General features: G+C 31.4%; 2 protein-coding genes and 1 long non-coding RNA gene across 6 annotated transcripts in view; 1 reads left to right on the plus strand and 2 right to left on the minus strand.

Moving 5' to 3' along the window:
- LOC116766791 (short neuropeptide F-like) overlaps positions 1-5,066 on the minus strand; it is a 25,559-nt gene extending 20,493 nt beyond the window's left edge. Inside the window, exon 1 of the mRNA XM_032656894.2 lies at positions 4,993-5,066. The gene's annotated coding sequence lies outside the window, so the exon portion shown is untranslated. The remainder of the gene's footprint in view (positions 1-4,992) is intronic.
- A 7,510-nt stretch (positions 5,067-12,576) lies between these two features.
- The window catches only part of LOC116766770 (intermembrane lipid transfer protein Vps13), a 32,564-nt gene continuing 21,176 nt past the window's right edge, over positions 12,577-23,964 (minus strand). For 3 of the 4 annotated variants that reach the window (XM_061521761.1, XM_032656860.2, XM_061521760.1), the window contains 17 exons: positions 23,763-23,900; positions 23,170-23,316; positions 22,729-22,877; positions 22,420-22,551; positions 21,757-21,972; positions 20,948-21,110; positions 20,432-20,654; positions 19,945-20,120; positions 19,600-19,719; positions 19,319-19,428; positions 19,019-19,214; positions 18,539-18,688; positions 17,982-18,071; positions 17,647-17,816; positions 14,893-15,019; positions 14,587-14,712; positions 12,577-13,904 (listed from right to left, as the gene is read on the minus strand). In XM_061521761.1, coding sequence (XP_061377745.1) covers positions 13,707-13,904; positions 14,587-14,712; positions 14,893-15,019; positions 17,647-17,816; positions 17,982-18,071; positions 18,539-18,688; positions 19,019-19,214; positions 19,319-19,428; positions 19,600-19,719; positions 19,945-20,120; positions 20,432-20,654; positions 20,948-21,110; positions 21,757-21,972; positions 22,420-22,551; positions 22,729-22,877; positions 23,170-23,316; positions 23,763-23,900 — 2,631 coding nt within the window. In that variant the 3' untranslated portion in view covers positions 12,577-13,706. Of the gene's footprint in view, positions 13,905-14,586; positions 14,713-14,892; positions 15,020-17,646; positions 17,817-17,981; positions 18,072-18,538; positions 18,689-19,018; positions 19,215-19,318; positions 19,429-19,599; positions 19,720-19,944; positions 20,121-20,431; positions 20,655-20,947; positions 21,111-21,756; positions 21,973-22,419; positions 22,552-22,728; positions 22,878-23,169; positions 23,317-23,762; positions 23,901-23,964 lie in introns of those variants that run through there. The other variant, XM_061521762.1, reaches the window with a different exon arrangement.
- LOC133318998 (uncharacterized) lies at positions 20,543-21,537 on the plus strand. The gene is made up of 2 exons (XR_009752712.1): positions 20,543-20,681; positions 20,886-21,537. It is a non-coding gene; the product is annotated as an uncharacterized LOC133318998 (long non-coding RNA).

Below are 23,964 nucleotides of genomic sequence, written 5' to 3' on the forward strand. Positions count from 1 at the left end.
TCAGATGCGGTCTGCGTCATTGAAATAGTAAAATAACTTTATGAGCGTCCGGTCGGTAACAAAACGCATAATTCCATCGTAAAAATCTATTTTATGATCACAAGATACAACTCTTTACTCTAAGTAGAATAAGGCTTGTCTTATGTACATAATTTTTTTCGTATGTTTATTTAAAAAAAATACATAAACCTCTCACATTATATAACACTTGTACTATTACACTCAGCTTAACAGAATTGGGATATCTTAACGTCATCGTATTGTCTGAGTATGAATAGATTTTTATGAAGTATAAAAAGTTTCTAATATAAAATAATATATGAGTTTTTCTCGCAGCTTGATTATGTTGCCTCGTGAATTTTGTGTTTTTTATGTATAAAACATGTTACTGTCTCGTAAACAGGGTCTTTAAGACAAATACTATATCTTTATTATAGCTTACTATCATTATACAGTTAAAATACCCAACTATATTGCTTTTTTAAGAAATATATGACAATTATTAAATAAAAAATATTAAAATTTACATCTAATATCAATAGTGAAACCAAAGTAAGACAAGTCTGATTACAATGAAAACAAAATGCTATTTATTATAAATCAGCCACAAATTATAATCGTGTCTTTAAATGCAGATGAAAAAACTACCAAAAAATTTTACCAAACTTGCTTCAAACACTAGGAAATATACAGTGAATATTGTTTGTCTAAAATACTTCTGAACATAATTATACACGGCGATGTATTTGCTAGGAATCGTCTGGATTGCAAAAGGTCATAAAGGCAACACGACTAATGAACCGTGACGAAAATACAGCAAGCGGGCAAGTTTATATAAACGGCAACATATTAAAAATTAAATGAAATTGTAAAGGTCAGTTACATATTATTTGGACATAGATTACTTTACAGATTGAAAACTAAATTTATTCTTACAAAACTTAGCCGAAAGCTGGAGTTAGACTGACATTATGTGACAATAAAAATGTTAATGGCATTTGTAAAGTAAAAGCGTCCTAAAATTTAATACTATTACGACGTCTATAAAGGATATCTGATGTAATTCATAATTATCAAATTAGAAACGTTCAAATTTCGATGTTATTCGGAAATATTGAATTATTCCAAATTCAGTGTGATCATTATTTGATTCACGGGGAGGCAGACTCGAGGAAGACGACGGCCTTAAATAAAATTTGTTATAGAAAATCTAATTTTCATCGTTAACTGTGATGTCAAGTGGGTTATATACGTGATGATTTAATAAAATATATGTATATAGATACATTCAGAACTTGATAATTAATACAAGTTTAATGAAAATATAAATGAAATATTTTTTACATATTATTTATTTAATTATAATATTATTAAATGTGATTACGCTACTATTGACCTTTATTATTATAGGTATGTCAGTTACGGCGTAGCGGCGTAGACTCGTAGGCATCAATACGTAGCGAGTGCTTTCAATTGTAGCGCAAACACATCTATTGAAGTTTGACATTTACTCCTGACGTAGATGAAGTGACTGTAACTATTTGTTTTTGACTTTATTATTGATTTAATAAGTTTAATATTTGTTTTATAGGGTTTATTCAGTATGGAGAACCTGTACATTAGAGCCTTAGCCGTAGCCTAAGGCTTCTATCTGAATTATATATAATTAGGGAACCTCACATTTGAATAATTTATATTTTAGAGCAAGTCAAAATATATTTTCGTCCTAATTCCCTTGTGATATCGCTTTCTTTTAAAGTAATTTATCATGTTCTAATAAGTTCGTGTTACAAGATCTTCCTTATTTTATACATTATAATAAAATGGAAAGCTTTTAAGAATTTTTATAATGTTATTAAAAAAAATACATATAAAATTTATATTCTGATATCAAACTTATATACTTCCTGCAATAATGTTTTAAGCATAAAAGCAATTTTCAACTAATGTTTAAATTGTAATTTCTAAATAGAAAATAAAAAGTTCATTTACGCCAACAAGACAAACTCCGGAATGTCAATCAATGAAGACACAATAGCTTAATTGCTAAAGCTACTGAAACGCAACATTTCGGAGGTTGTGGACTCAAATCCTGCTCCTGTCAATGACATTTTTAACTGTATATTTTTTAATTTAAAATTTAATTGACTGTAACACATTATCATTAAAAAATATTAAATTTCTTTATAATGTTCCACTTTCTAAGAATGTAATTTTAAAGAATACATAGATTTCAATGAAATCTAAGTTTCGTCGGGTATATTATGCGTTTTTTTATTATTTTAAACCTACATATTCCCGAAGTTTCGGTTGCCGCAAAGTAAAGAAAATTCTAGTTTTATTTGTACATTTTAATTGTGACCAAAGTAAGTCATCTAACGGCTTAACAGCTTAGAAATTCAGCGTTGGGTTAAATTTAATTTGTGTTAGCCCCTAAATTGTTTAAATATTTCTGCTTATGGTGTACGCATATTCATAGTGTTGATGAAAGATGTATATACTCAAAGAAATGTTTTCGTAAAGAATTTAAAATAAGAAGCAGGGAAATTTCCTTTCAAAAACGAAAGGAAGACAAAAGCTATTAGAAAAATCTGATATTTATCAGCGACACGTTAGCTTGAAATACGTTCATGAAAAAATTTATTAAAAAATGATAAACCATAATGAGTTTTGGTTGAAAGGTAATAATTAGTTAAACTCTCAAATTGAAGAATTTATTAGTTGGTTGGTTAATCCATGACCCAAAGAAATGACTTGAATAGTTCTGCTGATACTAATATACATATATAGGTACTATATCCAGAGGTTTATAAAAAATAACAATCATTAAAAATAATAATTCTACCAGTAACAAATTTTCAGGACCAGAGTTAGAGAAATATATATAAAAAATAAAATAAAAAATTCATCGACACGAGCAGGATTTGAATCTACAACCTCCGGAATATCAAGTTCCAGTCACTTTTTAAATTAAGCTATCGTGTCGTGTATGTTAAAAACATAAATGAACGAAGTTAAAATTTTTGTATTTCATTAAGAATTTCATAGTATGGGATGTTATAAGAAATAAGTTTAAAAAAGATATGTAAGTTATTATATTTTAATAATATATGTATAAATAAACATTTAATAGTATTATACAACCGTTGTAAAACAGACTTCATTTTATAGATATTCATATCTCTTAATATTAATTATACTAATTTGATATAACGCACATTGTTCTTTATTTTGATTTTTGCTATCAAAAACTCAATCGCGATCTTTATATTTATTAAAATAAAATTAAAAATAGCTTGAAAACTGAAATCTCTTAATATAGGCCTTTCTTTCGTATTTACTAATACTCGCGACAGTCTTAGATCTCATTATATTTAAGATTTTGCTATACGTTGTATGGAATTATATTTTTCTAAATAAATTTATTATAACAAAATCTCAAAAGGAAGGTTTTACTAAACCATTGAATTTCTTAATTGATCTATCTCCGATATTAAATTGATTTTATATAAGATCTAATTAATTAATTCCCTTTTTAAAAAATAAAATGTACTTATTCATAAAAACCGTCCAGGGATTTTTTAATTTTTTCAAACCTTATTTGTTACATTATACACTGTTTTGTCAATACATTTCATATTTCCCTCTATTGCCGTTAAAAATTGAGCTTTATATTTTATGAAGACAGAATATTTTTTCCCGTTATATTTGGCATTCTACACTAGTATTGATATTTAAAAAATGTTTAACGCAATTTTACAACAAATATATTCTTGAAAATTCATTCAAAAAGCTGTAAAAATTCTTAATCGTTATCAAGCAGATATCGTTACATATTAAATATATTAAATGCAATGACTGTATGTTATTGTGTAGTTATAAAAACTTAATCTTGAAATCTAACGTTCAAAAACACCGTCATCCAATTATTCCAAAGCAATTTTTGTGTGACAACAAAGTTACCTTAACGCAATTTTGTACAATGAAATTTGAAATGGCAAATGTTTTGACTTTAAACATAAACAACTGGCAAGAGCATTACGGTCGCGCCCAAAGTGAGTTAGGAGATGAGATGATATACTCATATGACCGAGCCAATGGTCTGAGGGCGGTTTTTTTGCGTGATTATAGCCATTTTGTTATCATTTGGAGTAATTAAGTGGCTATAACAAGTTAATTTACTAGAAAGCCATCACGAAACCGGTTTTTGTATAAATCAGAACAGAAAATTTTGTGTCTCGTAAATTTAGGGATGAGAAATTATCAGTAGGAGCGTATTTATTTCTTTATTATCGTTATTTGATAAGTATGTATTTTTTGAAACGGTTATAATTTAGTTAAAGTGATCTTCAATATTTTTAGAGGTTCTTGGCCGACTTCATCGAAATAAAATAAAAATATATTATTACTACTAAATTAATCTTAACATATAGTGTTAGTACATCTCATGTTACGTAATAACTTATGTAAAACTTCGAAACCCACACAATTTTTTTTAAATAAATGTAATATAATAATTTGACATTTTATTTATTTTTCAAGACAAAAAATAAATAAAAATATGATTTTATAACCAACAAATAATAATTATTAAATTTTTATCATAAATTTATTTATGGAAATCTTTAGTTTAAATTTAATTAAAACATTATTTACACATTTTTAAATTCTGTAAATAAAAATATTTTTTAAATAATTTTAATAATAAATATCATGTCTTGATATTAAATGAAAACATGGGAACCAGAACTTTCAATTATTGATTACAAATTTATTTAATTGGAATTTAATTTGGAAATTTATTTGGCTATAGATATTAGCGTTACTTGAGTGACTTTCATCATAAAACTCGTTCTTTGCGAAAAAAATAACCTTCCTAATGTTATTCATTATATGCCCCTTGTAATATGTTATCGCAGTTGTTTCATTCGAAACATTTTTCATGAATATTTTTCCAGGTGGTGGACCAAAAAGTTTTACAAAGCAACTTACCTGACAGGCGTGAAGTTGCGGAGCGGGAAAGTGTCGCTGTTGGAATAGAGACTGTGTCACTGGAACTGATATGATAGCACGCATACAATAACAAAAGTTTTCAGGCTTGCAAGCCTTATATAGGCCAGCGCCCCGCCCAATCCCGCCCCAAGGCGTTCCTCCGCTCTAACTTGACACGATCATAGTTTTAATGCAAACTTGTAAACTTTATAAGGGCCGTAATTAAATTTGTCCTTTTGGAGTCTGTAATAATCACGAATTAATTAACATCTGACAAATTTTCAGTAGAGATTTTATCAATAGTACAAATAATGTATATATTTGATCTTTATTATAATAGAAATCATTTATTCATACAACCTTTGAATGATACAGGTTTATTGGATAGCAATGATTTAAATTTTACTTCAGTACTAATAAAAAAAATATTCGTTGTATACATTTTTTGTATCACCGAAGTTTATAGTTCGAAAATAAGATTCAAGTTTATTTCCTACCTTAAATATATTTTTTGACAGATCAATAATGAAAACTGCTTCTATAATTTATTTTCTATTAGGGATGTGTACGAGTGTATTAAGTTCAGGGTTGTATCAAATATCCTAATCATAAATACAATACAATTGAAACACAGTACTATAATTCCTTAGCTGGGAGGCTTTCGATTCGTATTTCAACATAATAATAATATGAAAATATATATAAATGACTTTAATTTATAAATTCAATCAAGTCAATTTAAATTATTGAGCTAGCTTATCAATTGGTTTATTTTTATTACTCAATAAATTCAAGTGTATTCGTACAGAAGTTTGGGATACTAACTGTTGCTATACTAATATTTTAAGTGACAGAAAATTTATATTACACATATTATCATCTCGACGGACTTCTTTTAATGTTCACGAATTTACAACAAAAAAATTATAATAAGAGTATTGGACTTAATGTTTACATTCTTTTATATAAGTATGGATTTTAAAAGTTAATATTGTGAAGATTTTGGTAAGTTTTTAGTATTACTTGGGCTGATGAAAATTTTATTTGAATTTGAATGAAAATTTCACATTATCATATTAAATAAATAGGCATTTTGAAATTTACAAAGAAATTCTTATAGAGTAAACGACGAAAAAATTTACAGGGTTACTTTAAAGTGCTGCTTGTAGAGATACTTGAATTCTTTGTAATAGATGAGAGAGATAACGACGATTAATAATATATCTGTATATATATGACCAAATATCTTATTGTTAAATTATAGAATATAATATTGAATATATTTTGGCCACATTGAAAAAATGTTTTTTTTTACAATTAAGAAAGAAACTTACTTATTTTTTTAACCTTTTTTTATGACGTAACCAAAATATCCTTTATGACCATTTTATGAAATATATTAATTTCATATTAAAATGGTCCATTCTATGTTGCAGACTCAATGTTAGGCTTTCTAAATAATTCTGCAGTCGAATACGTGTCAAAAAAAAACAAAGCACATAGCAAATATTTTATTAGTGTTTGGGCCTAACATATGTTATTGTTTAAAAGTAAAAGTATGGCAAAATCACTAATGTTATCTACTGTAAATAGATTCATACAATTATTTGTCTGTGTGTCATCATTGCCTGCGTCAATGAAATTCATCAATCACACTTGTCCACTTGAGGGATGATTAATGTTTACATAAATAATATAATTAAAAAACGTTTTTCAGATCGATTAGTGATTATTAAATAAACTTAAGAAATATATTCGTTTACGTTTTTATTATTATCATATAATATAGAATATTCAAACACAGAGAACTTCTCTTAATATAAAAAGCACAATACAAATGAACTCTCAAAATTGATAAAAAAATTACATGCAATCATTCATTCCTATACAAGAAAATTAACATCAAACAAAGATAAATTTCATTGTACAAAGGATATCTGAAGTTTACGAAAAATGTAACAACGAATTTAGATAATACTTAATATGTTGTCAGAAACAATTGTTGGTCACGTCACGTAGAGTATCAATAAACACGGAACTGATATTAATCATAATATTATTGCCAAGTAACATAATAACATATATATAAAGAAGTATAACTATGGATGGAAAATATATTGGCTTTGTTGATTATTTCAGTGAACAGAGTTTTGTTATTTTATGAGTTACGATTTATGAAAAAACACTAAATTCTAGAAAAGTGTCAAAATTAATTTTATTATACATAAGGTTTATGTAATCCTGAATGGAATGAAGATTCTAAAAATTTATTACGTATTTATTAGGTGATTTACTCATTAGGTGAGCTGTTGTTATGTAAAATATAACAAAATATTATATTTCTGTTGCAAGCTCGTGTAATTTTATTTGAGAAACACTTGAAAATTGCAATGTTTTTAAATCCCTTATCCAGTCAAATGTCACACTTTTGTTTGCACAGCACCTTTATCTCTGTTAACAGACGAATGAGTTCCATGAAGTAGAAAACATGTAAAAATAACGAAATCGATTTACCACATACTTTTAATCTGCCAACTGTATTTCTGACTTACAAATATTGTCTTGCATAATAGTATTCCTTTAGGATCTACCTAACTACCTTTATAGGGTATAGTTTATATTGTATAACCAATATAAGCAAAATGACAAGAATTATATGTTTTATACTTAACTAAAGAGAAACATTAACAAATCATATACGTAAATACGTCATCGAAACATAAAACACTATTTTAATGGACAATTACTCAGAACCATTAAATCATACATTAACCCTATTACATTATTTGACACTTTCGCTGTTGTATTTTCGCTCTCAGATTTGGGGGTTCCTGATTCATTGCCGTGTTAACTTTCAACAAGAAAACTTGCTTCTCGTAAAACGATCAATGTACTACGAATACAATTCCAGTCACTTATATGTTGTACTTTGATTGTTTCGAATTCGACATGGAGTCATAAAGAAAACGTCGTAAATGTCTCGGCTTGATGCCAGAATTTAATAAGCTGAAATTAATTGTTGCCAACAAATAATATATTATGTAAAACAATATATATAATCAAATTCAAAATATTATTATTTTACAAAATAGTTGTAAGGTTTATGTAACTAACAAAAAGTTATTAACCCATAATATCGCTTGCTGACGGCTATTTCCTATTTATAGAGTGTGCATTGAAGCGACAACTCCTGCATCGATCTAGCGAGAACAAGCCGCCAGCAGCCTCTGGGAAGAACATTCGCGCTATTTATATGAAATAATTATGATGACATGATGCATCAAAAAAGGTATAAATTTAAACGTAAACAACTTTTAAGAGAATATATTGAGATTTGCGTTTAAAATACATGTTCAAACGCGGTCAACATCTATTCATGTTTCGATTTGAATCCTTACCCAAAAGTTACGTCAATTTTGAATACACATCAAAGGCAAAATATTCAAAAGGTTGTCGGTTTGTCAAAAACAACTTCGTTTTGATATCGCACTTGTTACGAAAATACGAATAGGTTACTCCAACTAGAAGGTACTCTAAAATTAACTGATTTCTAAGGTTTTACAAGATCATATTAAAAAAATATTATCTTATTGTAATATACCTTCTAATATCTATCTCATATCTAGGCTAAGTTGACATGAAACTTATTGGACAAGATTACCTCGTCCCAATTGATCTTAATCGGTTCTATACATATCTAAGACTTTCTTTAAAGGTATGAACAATTCTCATACATAATTAATTATATATTATCTCATATTTAAATTATTATCCACATATAAATAAGTACACAAACCAAAATACACACGTACAAACGTGCGCTTTCATAGTAACAGTAAAATTGATAGAATAAGAGGAATTATGTAATTTTTATGTGACAATAATAAAAAAAATAATTAACATTTAATAACGTTTTCACTCCGAGGAAACTAAAGAAAGATTATACGTCACTTTGTTTCATAGTCCTTTAATAAGATGGCTAAAAAGCGTCGTCATGCTTATTACCTTAACGTTATAATATCATATAGAAGTTGACATTTGAAAAATAGATTCGCGTGAGCTTTGTACTAAGCAGGAGCTGTCTCTTAAAGGGGACGCCACTTGAAATATCACTTGAATACGAGTTTTCATTAAGAAATGTAGTTGATATTTTAATTATAAATATAAAAAAGTGTTCTTAACTTAGTTTTGGATTGAAATCTCTTAATTAAAATATGTGCATGGCAACTTATAATTTTCTTATAATTTATAATAAAAAAGGTTAGGTTATATTGTTATTTTGAAGTATTAAATCTTATAATGCCTGTTATTGTTTGCCAAGGAACCTGAATATATTGAAATACTGTGTAAAAGAAAACTTTCATATATTTACACTTTGCAAAGAACACGTAACAAAACAGTTCTCACTTACTTACACAAACAGTATTAGTAGCTGAAAATAAATAGCTATAAATATACATTCTCCATAAAAGAAACTATATTATATTAAAAATTAGTATACTATTTCAATTATGTTTGTCGTTTTAATTTATATAATTCAATAAAATATTGTAAGCTTATCTAATAGAATAAAGATTTTAATTGGAGAATTTAAATTTGATTGCGGAATCCTCTCTCCACTGAAGGGCAACGTTGATTTGATATCTTAACAAATTAATGGTATCCGGTGAGCCAGCGAACCGTCAAATACTAAATAATGGGATTCAGTTTAATCTTAATAATTAACCTTAAATTTTCACAGTCTAAGAGGGCTCGTTAATAAAACAATGCAGCCCACACATTTTCAAATAGAACAAACATCTATATAACTATTATTTTTATACAATATATTTACTATGGCTTTAACATCTTATATAAATTTCAAATTATCGAGTGTCATACGCAAAGTTGTAAATGCAATATCCAGATAATGTGCCATCAGGTTTATAATAATATTGGCTTGGAGAGAGCTTTGCGAGTAGTAAATGCGGCTGGTGCACCCGAAGTACTTTCCGATACAATAAATGTTTGTAGTAACTACAATTTTCATGTCATTTCCAATGCAAATGAAGCATCTTCTATATTACACATTATATTAAAATTTTAAGTATACGCATAGTTCTTAATATTATATATAATAAGTTAATATAGTAGAGGCTGAGTTAAATACTATTTATAACTTATTTGGTTATCAAGATCAAATATAATAACCCAAGTAACATTTCTAAAACTACGTTTACTCTATATCAGGCCGCCCTATACTTCGCCATGTCTTTAAATTCATAATATATACTTTCTAAAATAATACACCCTATGAATATTATAAAGCTGTGTAGGTGTATTTGTAAAGATACATATACAGATGTGTGGATATTTAAGCAAAAATTTCTTAACGGATTTTGACCAAAATCTACAGTAATATAGTTTAGCCATCAGAATTAGGCAAAGGCTACAATTTGTAGAAATACTATGTTTGGTTAGGGCTGGATCAAAGCATAACTGTATCTTTATTCTAAATTTGCATCTTTTCAATTAAATTTTCACTATATACGAAGCGCTGGAAGTTGCTCATTCAATATTCAATAATGAAAACCTGTTAATGCCCCGTTTGTACTGGGACGACGGGAACTTAGATTCAACATACAGTTGTATTGTGGATGAAGTCTCGTGACACAGACTATAGATGTTGCACCCGATTGGCTGGTATATATTTTATCTTAACATACTTTATTCATTCCGTAAGCCAATACCAAATCTCAAAAATACGCCAATATACCATTTCCAGCTTAATTTCTAATTAACCGCACAACAACGCCATTTTCTAACTCCATTGATTCCATAAGGTGCGAAAAATAAATGATTTTAATTACTTGTGCGATGTGTCCGACTGTATTAGGTGCCTTTTGAATGAAATGTGTTGTTGCATTTAAATATAATTTTTTGTATTTATGGTATTAGTAGGTGTAAGGTAGTAAAATTATGAAAGCCATTTATAAAAGTTTCAAATAAATATCTTTATCGATAAAAATAAGTTTTCAACTTTATGATTTAACACAATCATATCAGCATTTAACGAAATTATTAAGATATTATATTAATAGAAATGATGTGCTGTGTTGATTTAACGAGGGATACTGAAGATTTATTAATAAGTTTATTTGAACTTTACATTACGATTATATCATGCCCACGGATAATTCTAGCAATAAGAGATTTTACTTTCTAACCTAAAATCGACACTTCAAGACACTTTTATTTCTGTTTTTATGGTTTGACGTCATTACGAGATTTTGTCAATACTAACACAGTCATGTTTTTTTTACCTTGACTTTTCTCCGTCTTTGGGAAAGTAAAGATAATAAACATGTAATTCATAATGTGAATATGTCTGAGCTTCTCAAAATTCGACTCGAATGTTATGTTAAACGAAATCCTTGTTGAAGTTTAACGCTCTTAAAATAATAATTATACTAAAGAGTTAAGCTATCATTCAAAATATCCGTTTTATCGTTCGGATATAAAGCCTTTTATGACCATGTTTAATGAATAACACTGAATTTATGCTAGGCTTGTCATTGTGTTATCTTCAGAGCGGCGAGTGTAAAACATAAATGTTCCGTGTAATTATATGTGTTTGTCTATAAACGGCGTTTTCCATCTTTCTCATACAAGACTTCCAGTCTCAAGGTATGTTCTAAGACTTAAAAAATTACACGTACATATATAAATGACGGACATGAATTTTTTTGTAGTAAAAAAAACTCCATACATATTAAAAACGCATAACAAAAGGTTGTCCACGTCTGTATTCATTTTTGATATATACCTACTATAGTACAGAACGCCATTTTAGAGTCACTTTGAGAAACCTCGCTAAGTCACTTAAGCTTTTACGAGATTTATTGGCAATTATTATTATTTTATTCAAATATTCAGATAAGACGGCGGATTTGTTCACAAACATGCGAGCTTTAGTCAGAAACGTTGGTCTGAATAACGTTTTCCCTATTCAATGAACTCTTATAAACATTTATTACCTTTTCCATTCATGTATTTATAGCTTATAAATAATTAGATATCTTAGTTGCGTAATAGCATTTCTATATGAAGCGAGTATTAAAATTTCATCTCCAGTTACAATGTGTTTCAAAATGTTGCTGTTATTTCTCTGCAGGGAAATAAAAACACGTGGCAACAACACCCTCAACGGCCCACTTGTGTTTGCATGTGTACTCCCTCCCACTTATCCCCCTACATTGACGTGTTAAAATAATGGTCCTGATAGATTTAAAACCCTTGTGGCTTCAAAAGCGTACACTTAGAGATTTTTTTTTTAATTTCGACGACCATTTTCGTTCTAAACAGCCTTTGATCACTTCAAATATAGTCTCATTTTATCTTAAACAGGTCTTTCTAGTAACACACTTGTAGTCTAAGACCTAAGATCGCCATAAACATATACTTTTGTCTTTTTTTAAACTTAGCGAAAATGATTTGACGTTTACGAAACTCTGTAGGTACGTAATAATGATTACACCCTAAACATTGAGACCGTACCTAGTATTATCAAAAAATTGTATAAAATAGGGAATAAATGACAAAACATTGATTTTTTTTTATATTTAATACAAATCAAAATATACACAAGCTTGAACAAGACAAAACAACTGCATCAAAACAAATAAAGAGCGTTAGCGTTCTATAAAATATAAATTTTTATAATTAACTTTCAACAAACACATAAACGTGCTCAATACGAGACTTTCGGAACACAGGAACGTCAACTCAAGTACGTCTGGTACATATAAAAATATAGTATAAGTTGGTTAACATAATATAGAATTTGTACACAACATGTACACATTGTACACAACTCCTCTATGACCACGAATCAGGTCCAAAATATAATGATTCTATGCACTTTCCATAAGGCACTGTTACTGGTACAACTTAGCGATAAAACAACATGTCCATAACAATAGTAATAGAGAAATTATTTTAATATAAATTAATACATACATGGAAAAAACTGGGTGTTTGTTTGTACTCTTCATAGTGTACAGTATTGAAAAAAATATATGTATAAAAAAATAAGAGTAAATAACTCAGTTCGTTACAACATTGTGCATTTGAGGTTGGTAACATAATTCTCAGTCAATAGATTTATATTAATAATGTTAAGAGTAAAAAAAATTGTCAAGTGCTTTAAAACAAATACATGTACAGATAATTTATATCTTTCGATCCATAGACAAAAGACAGGGATATACTTTTGTTGATACACAAAGTAATTGTAGTTTTAATAACTTTTAAACGCGTCTGACATTATATTGCATCATAAAGATATAACAAGAAGCCTGTATGAGTACAAGAGAAGGCTTCCATAGACTATACGACATTTTAAAAATTTGAAAATTTATATAGCAATTGAAGCTAAGCTTACAGCTAAGCTTACAAATCAATCACACATATAGAACATGGATATAATGAAGATATATAATAAAAATATCCCTTGAATAATAAAAAAATACGTTTCATAATAGTAAGGTAAGAGAAGTAGGAAGTCCATTATATGACGCGGTACAGCACAGCGTCGGTTAGCGTACGCCTTTAGGAGTTATGTGATGCAAGTTGCAGTGGTAGGCGAAAGCGGATAACGCGGTGCGATAATCGAATATAAGTAGAAAGAATTCCGCCAGCCATTCGTATGGTGAGATTCTTTCTACAGCCTCATGTCAACGAGAACGCATTAAACGCTCGCACTGCGCTAGCAGATACTTCTTCTGTTGCTCGTCGTACAGGAATATTATTTTCCCTGTGCCGGATGTGGGGAACATTCCGAGGACTTTCTTCTTGGCGGTCGGTATAAACACTCCTTTGGCCACAGACGACGGCAGTTCTGGGATTTCTGGCCATAGATAGGACCATACGATCTGAAAATTCAATTGTTGTGTAGTTAAATCATATTAATAGCAATATCACATAATGTTATGTGAAATTCAAAAAATAAAACAATTTTTAAAATGAGGCATCCATTTTTTAATACGTATGTCTATGTAAACCTGTCAAGAAATATCTATGGGTATGAAGAATGTGACAAGCTTCAATAAACATTTTTAAAGTCCATGCTTTTTTAAACTTTTTATCATTTCACAGCATAGCATGTTTAGCATCGTACAACACTCAACTTACGCCGAATAGCATATTTGTTTATTATTTATAATGAGTGTCTTCTAGTGGTAATACATAATAAGCGACGTAGTAAGCCATCTATTGAGGTATAATTCTGAATAACATGCACATGTGCCGCCAAAGCCCCCAAAATATTTATTCAAACTCACTTCGCCTGTGACCTAGTTTCTATTCAAGGTTTGTCCCCGACCCGTTTGTATGAATATTGTTTTGTTTTCATTAGCTGAGGTTTTAACGAATAAAAAACATCAGTAAATGCTTTTAAGTCTTTTTTATATGAATCCTTTGACTAGACTCAGTCCAATGTACGTATTAATTTAATCCTATCTGTGCTTTTCATCTTCCTTAATATTTCCAAAGAATAAAATATATCAGAGAAATGAATATAAGATAAATATATAATAATACATAATCTATACAAACCTGCCAGCCTCCGAACACGTTGTTCTTCTCGAGATATATAAGCCTCTTGTCGGTACACATCACCACCTCCTTGGCCGGGATCACCCACACGTGGGCTTCGTATGTATCCGTTGTAACGAATTTACCCTACAACAAACGTGTTTCGTGTATTGTGCTCTTCATTTATAATATATATATCGACAAATTAAGACTCACATTAGGTCATTATAAGTCCTATTATATAATTAGAAATTTTGATACTTTCGTTAATCGGGAGTATAGTATTTAAGTACCATACTATTATTCATATAGTGAAAGGTACAGTACCTTTTCCAGTTCGGACAACATCTTGTACCCTTCAGCCTGTAGTCTTGAATACGGCCTCAGACCCGCCTCCGCCACCAGGTAGCGAGCTGCACGACGCTTTGTCACCTCCTCTGATAAATCCGCCGCTCTGCACCATATATATGGTAAATCAGCAATATTCAACAGCATTAATTGCATTGCCATGCAATGTATAATTTGTTTTAAAAGCTTATGGTTCACAGATAAAAATAAATTGAAATATCAGCGATAAAATTGATCAAGAATTATTTGCAGTTACAATGAAGAAATTAGAAATAAATAAAAAGATGCTATAAAAAAAAATATATATGTTCCAAAACTGAAATCTAAACATTTTAAGCAATTTGACAAAACTTCGGTCTAAAGCAGTGGCGTGCACACCATAGATGCAAATAAGCACTGCATACCCCACCTATATAACAACTTAACCTATATTGTTTAATTCTTACTTACATACTTTTAATCTTAATTTACGGAATACAAATGTTTTCAGACATTTAAAATGACATTTGATTCGACGATTCGACGATTCGACGATTTGTTAAAAGTGAGGACGATCAAGGACGATCAACAACGAACAAATCTCGTGTTGTATGCAGAAATGTTTGCATGTGTGTTTGTGCGAAAATCTATGTGTGGGTTGTATTCGAGTAGCACTGCATACTTTTTTTCGTTTAAAACTTCGTAGAAAGTCCGTTAATTGTCAAATGAAACGGGACTCCCTGATTGGTCGGTAAACTGTTCATATATTTTTTTCGCCATTTTGTTATTATTGAATATTGTCATTTGTCTTTCTAAGCACAAGTGAATAAGTTTTAAGTAGCTGATTAGTAAATAGTGAATTAATTTATTAACGAATTATGAAAAATAATAACTGGTGATGTGTTTAACGAAATTAATTGAATTGAATTTGTCGTTGTCGTTTGTTGTTATTTGATGATACAATTAAAATAATTGCAAAGGGAAGGTGTGTGACCAGTTGAGAGTGAACTAAAAGAAAGGTAATGTTATTCGTTGTAATAAAAAGTACTATGTAAGTTTTAATTAACTAGCAGGTTGTATACACACAAATAAGTTATTTTGTTTTCCTTGTTTGATATTTTTAAATAATAATAATAATAAGAATGTTTGGATCTCCACTGGATATTCCGATTTAAATAAATTTTATGAAGCGGTGATGAACAGATCGTAATCGTTCTAAGGTACTTTCGTGGCTCAGAGGTACTTGAGAGATTCATAAAATATATAGATGTTCGTTCTGATCGGACTGCTGTAACTTTATGCGCGAATATTATCAATGTTTAAATGAAACTAATATTTTCGGATTACTTCGCGTATTTTATAATGTTTAAAAACTACATACTCCCAACGTTTCGGTTCTTTGCAGCTGCCGTGATCACGGCAGACATCTTGTCTGCCCGCTAAAAATAATAAATGACGCATAGTGATACGAAAATATTAGTTTTCATTTAAATTCAAATTGAGAAAAATCTCATTATTATCAATGGTTTACAGGAGTAAAATTATGATGAAAATTGGTATTTTTATTTCAAACATATTCTGCTTACCCTATCCCAAATCTCTAGCATGCCACTGGTCTAAAGTTTATTATTTCAAACTCTGCGATAATTAATAACGGTAGCATCTAAAAGCGAAAATTCTCTAATAAGCTCTACATTATGAAAAAAAGTACAATCATTCATAAATAAATCCTTTTGGTTAACGAATACAATATCAAACTATTTAGCAATGCACAAATGGGATGTACCAAAAAATCTGTAATATACACTTTGATATACGGACGACCTAAACTATGGAACAGACCTACCCCGCTACACAATACAAATGATGTATGTATGTATAAGTATGCAACAACAATAAACCATAGGACTAGCTACCGAAATAACCTTCTAACGGTCGTTAGTAATCCGGAAGTGAAGTCAATGAAGCCTCCGAGGGGCCTCACGACGAGACCTACGGCCCCCCGACCTAAGCCCTTCACGAAGCCCCCAGCACCGCCCACGGCCGCACCCTCCAAAGGTCTCGCCACCACACCACGCACGCCTTCCACCACGCCCTACATCATACTACGTCTGATACGCCATGAATCTAAACATTAATATGATAATTCAAGGACTAATTTTGATTGACAAAAGATAGGAAGTTATTATAATGGTCAGATATCCCATATCCCACGTAATACTTAAACCATACACTTCCGACAGGCTCTTTTGAATTGTGAGAAATGAGTTGCTCATCATCATAAACGTGCTCCAAAATATCTCCCGTGTAGAAAACTTCGCTGATAGACTATAAGTGCACTAATAACCACACGGTATTAATTCTAAGTACTCATAAAAGAACAGCTGCGACCTATAGGAATTAACAAACTAAAACGAACATATTGTACATTTTTTTATATTTTCGCCTCCAGCAATTGGCAACCTGTTAAATAGTATACATTTTTACTAATGAACGTGCAAAACACTAAAGACAGGGACGTTCAAATAAAACAGCGGAACACAAAAAAAATCAACGCCATCACCAAACCACGTGCACTACGAGTATGTAAGATAATAAGATCTATCGCTGACATATAACAGTGAAGTAGCATGCAAAAAGGAATCTATAAAGCGTTCGCATTCAAATTCCATAATAAAAAGCAGTGGCTTACAAAACACACAAGGACATACAGCGGGTTCGCCAAAACACGTGCATATATGTATTATAGGTCACCTCTTAACAGCATCGAACGAGCCGGAAGCGAAATCGACAACCCCAGCTGTGGGTCTAGCCACGAGTCCCACGGCGCCCACGCCCAGCCCCTTAAAGAAACCCTCCACGCCCTGATCGCGAGCACCCTCGTAGGGCTTGGTGACCAGCCCGGTGACGCCATCCACCACACCCTGTATACCCATCGTACTTTCATCATAGCATCATTCATATAATATATTAATAAAGTTTGATGGCATTATCTGGCAACTTCAATTACCGTGAGGACATAAATATATACATTTTGGTTTATATTTCTTGGACATGTACTATTGATAAGAATCAAGTGAGTGTCGTACCATGAACAATCCTTTCCCACTTCTCGCCAAACCTTCTTGTAAGTTAGCGGGGGGCTTGTTGATGTTGTCTCTACGTCGCCGTTGGTAGTCCTAAAAATATTTACGCCAAGAAAAACAGTTTTATAAATAAAATACGTAATAATCATTTCAATAATTAATATAAAATAGTTTTTACAGAGGAAATATATTTATGTTTAATCCTAGTGATAGAATTATGTACACAAAGAAAATGATAGATTCCCATTCATAGTCCCATAGCCGAGAGAGAAATGGTCCTACACATATAAAAAAAATTAAATACGAAATAAACAACCAATTTAATCAAAAGGTAATTCAGTTGGGGAAAGATGTCAAGTTCCTATATTAGAAAGAAGTTCTTTAGGAAAGAAAACTATAATTTTTTTCAAGAGATTAATTAAATTTGCTCAATACTTTTGTTTCCACAAAATGTAAAAATAAAAAATAATCCTTTATTCGTGGTTTGTAAAATTGCCTGAAGTGCTGATGGGTTTTATATCCACTAATTTGTCAATTACTGTATTATTATAAACAAATACCTTGTCCAGAGACAGTGCAGCGAGTCCGTGGCCCATAGCTCCCGTGATCCGTGACACCGCCCCGGCTGCCCCACCCACTGTGTGTCCCACTAGCGAGCGTACACCCAGCATCAGACCCTCCGCGAACTCACCAGGACCTTGGATTGCACCCTATGAAGTGAACAATTGTATTTTGACACCATATTGTATTGTATATTAAAAAGATAAAATTTTTACGATGCAAAATAATGTTATGTATATGTAGGGGGTAGCAATTGAAATGAAGTTGCTGGTCTCTACATTATTATTAGTGCATGACAAAGTTATCATATAAAGTTAAATTTTACTAGGAAAAAACCTTTTATGTTAATATATAAAGAAGATCTATCATAGGTCAATAAATACTAAATCCTAACTATCCTTACACTAAGCACTAGCGGGAATTTAATTATTGTAGTATCCAGCTTTGTTTACAGATTTTTATTAATTTCATGATAATACCTGGAACGGCTCATAGAACAGATCCTCGACTCCTTTCTTCAAACCGATGACCAGGCCGTACGGGTTTCCGATCACATCCAGTCCAAGAACCAACACGTACAACTGTTTTAAAGCCTGTCCCGTGTAGTGACTCTGAACTTGAGAAATGAGTTCTCTTTGCGATAAGAACTCGTAATTTCTTTCGTAGTATGATAATCTGAAAATTAATTACGCTTTAATATATACGATGAGACATGAATCAAATTAACATATGAGTGGTTTGTTAAAATATATTATTAATGATTTAGAGTGCGCCCTCACTTGAACACGACGTCATTCATATCCGTCAATGTGACTCCGATACTTTGTAAGACAGTTCCTACAAATGTAGGTAGTTGTGTCGCACCACCCAGCGAGAAGGACACGTGAACCTGACAAATAGCAACATTTGTATACAACCAAAAAAAAGGAATTATTAAGTAACCGTTCTATCAATACTGCCGTTTTGGACCATCATGTCTGTATGTCCATATAAATGTGTCTGTTTCATAAATTATTAAGCAAATAGGAAGACTGAAATAAGACTGATCGCGCAAAATTACCTTTATTGGTGATAAATGTAAATTGTCATAGAAATTCTTCAGATCGGACGCCGCGCCCATAGCCGCTAGCGCTTCCAAGGGCTGACCAGCTTTTTCCAAGTCCAATTGGAACGAATCCAGCTGAGAGACACAGTTTCATAATGATTAATAAATCAAAAATAATGAAATTAATGTTTTCGGATTACTGCACACTAACGACGTTTCGGTTACTTGGCAACCATGATCACAGACAGAAGAGATGTGTAGTAATAATCGGAAAATGTCAGTTTCACTTAAATGAATACTCGCGAAGTCTCAGATATCACTGATCCAAAACACTGTTCAGTTTATGCGTATTTTGCTTACCGCCTCCTGTTCCGTCAGCAGTCTCTGCGGGAACATTCCCATGAGAGCATTGATGAGTCCCATGTCGACCTTAACGTGGAACTCCTGTATGAGCATCTTGTAATATTTGTACTGCCGCACGTTGCTGTGTTCCATTATGCGTTCGACGATGCAAATCTCCACGAACGGTTTCGTGCCTGCGGCGTGCGGGACAGAATGTATTGTAACTTTATTCAAAATTTCAAATCCTCATACAAATGAAATAGCTCCTGAACATTAACAAGTTGATTTACATTTATCATTGATTGTGAAATGTATGACGAATAACCAAAATGCAGAATATATTCTACATGAAATTCTCGATCAACGACTGTAATCATTACTCAATCGTATTGGAACGAAAATTCGAGTATAAATATGAATAGAATTATGTTATGTATGTCATATATAGAGTTAATGGTTTTATGAAATATTAATAAATTATATATTTCATTATATATAATATTACCGGCGTCTTCATCGTTGGCGACAGATCGCGGCGGCGGCACGGGAGCCAACACTACGGGGAAGGTCGGTAAGGGGAGCTGTTGGTCGATCTGTAGGCGGTGCAGACGAGCGCGCAGCCGGCGGGAGTGAGCGCTCAGGCCGCAGCTCGCCCACATGCCCGGCTCCTGGAGGCGGCGGAGCAGACGGGCGGACGGCTGGATCATGCGCATCTCGATGAAGTTCACCTGCACACGGCGCGCTCCGAATTAAACGTTTGTATTTATAATTATATCTATTATTTTACGTATACATCGGTTGTTGGTACATCTTTTAATAGCTTCAACGATTATTGATTAAAATGATCTTCTCTTAAAAATATTATAGCAAGATTATTGAAAATTATTAAATTTTAGAATAGAGAATATTAACTTAAACAGAAATTAAAAACAAAATTGATGATACTATATTTTTTTCAGGTATGTTTTCTGGTAAATTAAGATATATGTATACATAAAATATTATGAAGCATGTAGTGTACCTCAGTCTTTTCGTCTATTTTGACCAGCGGCGACGCCTCCTCGCTAACCATCTTCTGTGCTAAATATTTTTGGTAAGCTTCTTCCATCTGTATGGCTTTTGGTCCCTCGATCTTCTTGTAACGTCGCGAACCAAGTTTACACTGTTCCCATATTATCCCAGAACTGAATAACAAAAATGTGGTTAATTAATGTCCAACACAAGCCCACGGTGAGATAAGTATCCGAGTTTTATAACAATATTTAATTAATAGAATTGTAACTCTAGAATGACCTCTCCTTCTCATTCCCTATTATTCTGTTTGTAATATAAATTTTGAATATTATTATCGTACTGTTGTCTTACAATTGAGTACTAAATTGATAGTATCCATCTGTACCCATATAACTTATATATAATTAATTTGCACTCCAAAGAATTTTATTAAAAAAATTAAAACCAGTAGACACGTCATCAAGTCATGTCAAAAGGTAAAAGATATCATTCTGACCTGAGAGCTGGTTAAGAAACATATTTCTTTCTTAATGCAGACCAGGGATTCTAACCATAAAGTCCTTAATTCTAGCCCATACAGCTCTTATTAACACAAATTATATAATAAAACGTACTTTAGAATCATGCGATCTCTGTATACAATATTGAACTTGTGCGCATTCTGTCCAAACAACTGATAAACAACATGTATATTAAAAAAGTTTATAATAAAGTCAATTATTGAATTTTCTTCTTATTATTTTATTGCGCAATTTTAAGGATCGGTGGATAAAGGGATTTTTATATATCTACATAGATATAGGTTTATATACGTACTTTGATATGCTGACATATAGAATCTCTGTGAGCTCGTGATCATTGACCAGAGACAATCCCAATCCGTGCATAGCCAGTATGATCTCTGTATGAACAGCCTCCGCCTCTCCGATAGTGTGTGCGCCCTTCGCCAGTTCAATATCCTCAGTGAATAGGACCACACGTTGAAGACCATCCAGGAACGACACCCACCAAATACGCTGCGTTTCGTTTATCCTGTGCAAAATATAAAATGATTTTATGTAAATGTAGGAAAATACAGATTTTTAATCAAACACAAATCTAAATACATGAGTCTGAACAAAATATTATTAAGCAAAGATTCATCAAAATAGTAGCATTGTCCATAGACACTTGTATGTGTCTATGGACACATACAAGTCTTGTACTTGGCGTGTTACCGATTTAGAGATTTTTAGTATTTACGAAACAAAGAACGAGAAAAATGATGGTAACATAGGAATGGAAAGAAAAGTGGTATTATAATTTGGTTAAAATCTCAGACATTTTTACAAATGTCATTTTCATGTATCACAATCTTATACTATTCAAATGAAACACAAAAAGAAACGAGGTCCTATGTCCTGCACCTACCCTAACACCTTAATATTTAAACATGCCACATGCTTATAGTTCATAAAAAACCGATACTTAAATACTTACATAAATTCACCGATACCATCCCTTCTCAGATCATTCTCAATTTCTCTTCTCTTGTGACCCTCGAATATAAGTATACGAGGTCCGGCCGGGTTATCCCAGGTGTATAACATTTCATTCATTGAGGGTAGTTTTCTAAAAGAGAATATAATTAATATTTTTGAAACTAAATTATTAGTGATTCAATATTATATCAGATAAATGTATTATTTTAGATGCTTAAAAAGATATACATATATATTTGTATAATACGCGTATGTTTTTATTTATGTGTGAGGGAACATTTTCGCATGTGTGTGTGTGTGTGTGTACCTCGTGTTAACGTTCTCCTTCTCGTAGAGTGTCACGGAATGCTTTGAGTAATTGACGAGTAGAGCCGGCGCGTGTCCGTCACGGTACTGCCTCACCGTTATATAAGTGCCGCCCTCACTCAGCTGCACCTCTACATGTAGGCCGCCGTACTGAGAAATACAATCATATAGAAACTCTATCATATAACGTCACCGTAAACGTGAGTCGTTGATTTTCATTATACGTTTTTTTTGTCCTGAAATCATAGACCAACATTTATTTTGATACAAGTGATCGCTTTGATGGTTGAAATAAAAGCTTTAGTGCGTGATATAAAAATAATTTATAACTAAGACGCTCCGTCGCCTTAGCTTAATATAGAAAAAGTTTAAAGTTTGATATAAAAAATATCAAGCTACTATTTAACTATAGCAATAAAGATATCATATATACTTGTCTGACCTCATTATTAAGTTTGAGACACACGCTGTGTTGCTCAGTGTACAGGAACGGCGCGGCGTTTTCCATTGATCCCGACACTCTCAATAACAACAACTTGTCCTCCTTCTCAATGACCGGCCACAGAGGGGCGCTGGTGTTTTTATCAACCTTAAAATAAAACATCCTCTTAATAAAAATAATAAACCTATTACTAAACTGTGCAGTCCTCTTGTTAATTCTCTGTCGTCTGAGAGTAACTTCAATAAAATAATTTATTATAAGTATAATTGTAATTGTAAACATTAAAGCCATGTCGAGCTAATACTCGAATTTGTAAGAGCTCCTTCAACGTTATACTCCTGATTTTCCAGGTTTGAAATTTTTATCCAACTTTTTTTTTATACAGGTTTTAAATACATTTTCAACGTTAAAGATATCATATTATCAAGAGATTATTAAAAAATTCTTATTGACATATTAAATATTTTATTGTAGCACCAAATCAGTACAAGGCAGTACTTAATAATAGACCTATATTCATCGATATCTTTACAAACCACATCGATAATAAAACCTTCTTAGTAATATATCAGTCCAAGGACATCACTAAATACCTGCTTCCAGGGGTCTCCAGCCCGATGTAGCTCCTGGTATTGTATTGAGAACGGACATTCATTGAGAATTAGGAAGAACGGTGTGAATATAACCATCTTTGTCAGACTGTTGAATGTCAATTGGTTAGTCACTGCCACCTGCAAACAACATCAACATCCCAAATTACAATACATTGAATTTTATTGAATTCGCTCTAAAATA

The sequence above is a fragment of the Danaus plexippus genome, chromosome 10, assembly GCF_018135715.1.
Source record: "Danaus plexippus chromosome 10, MEX_DaPlex, whole genome shotgun sequence".
Lineage (NCBI taxonomy): Eukaryota > Metazoa > Arthropoda > Insecta > Lepidoptera > Nymphalidae > Danaus > Danaus plexippus.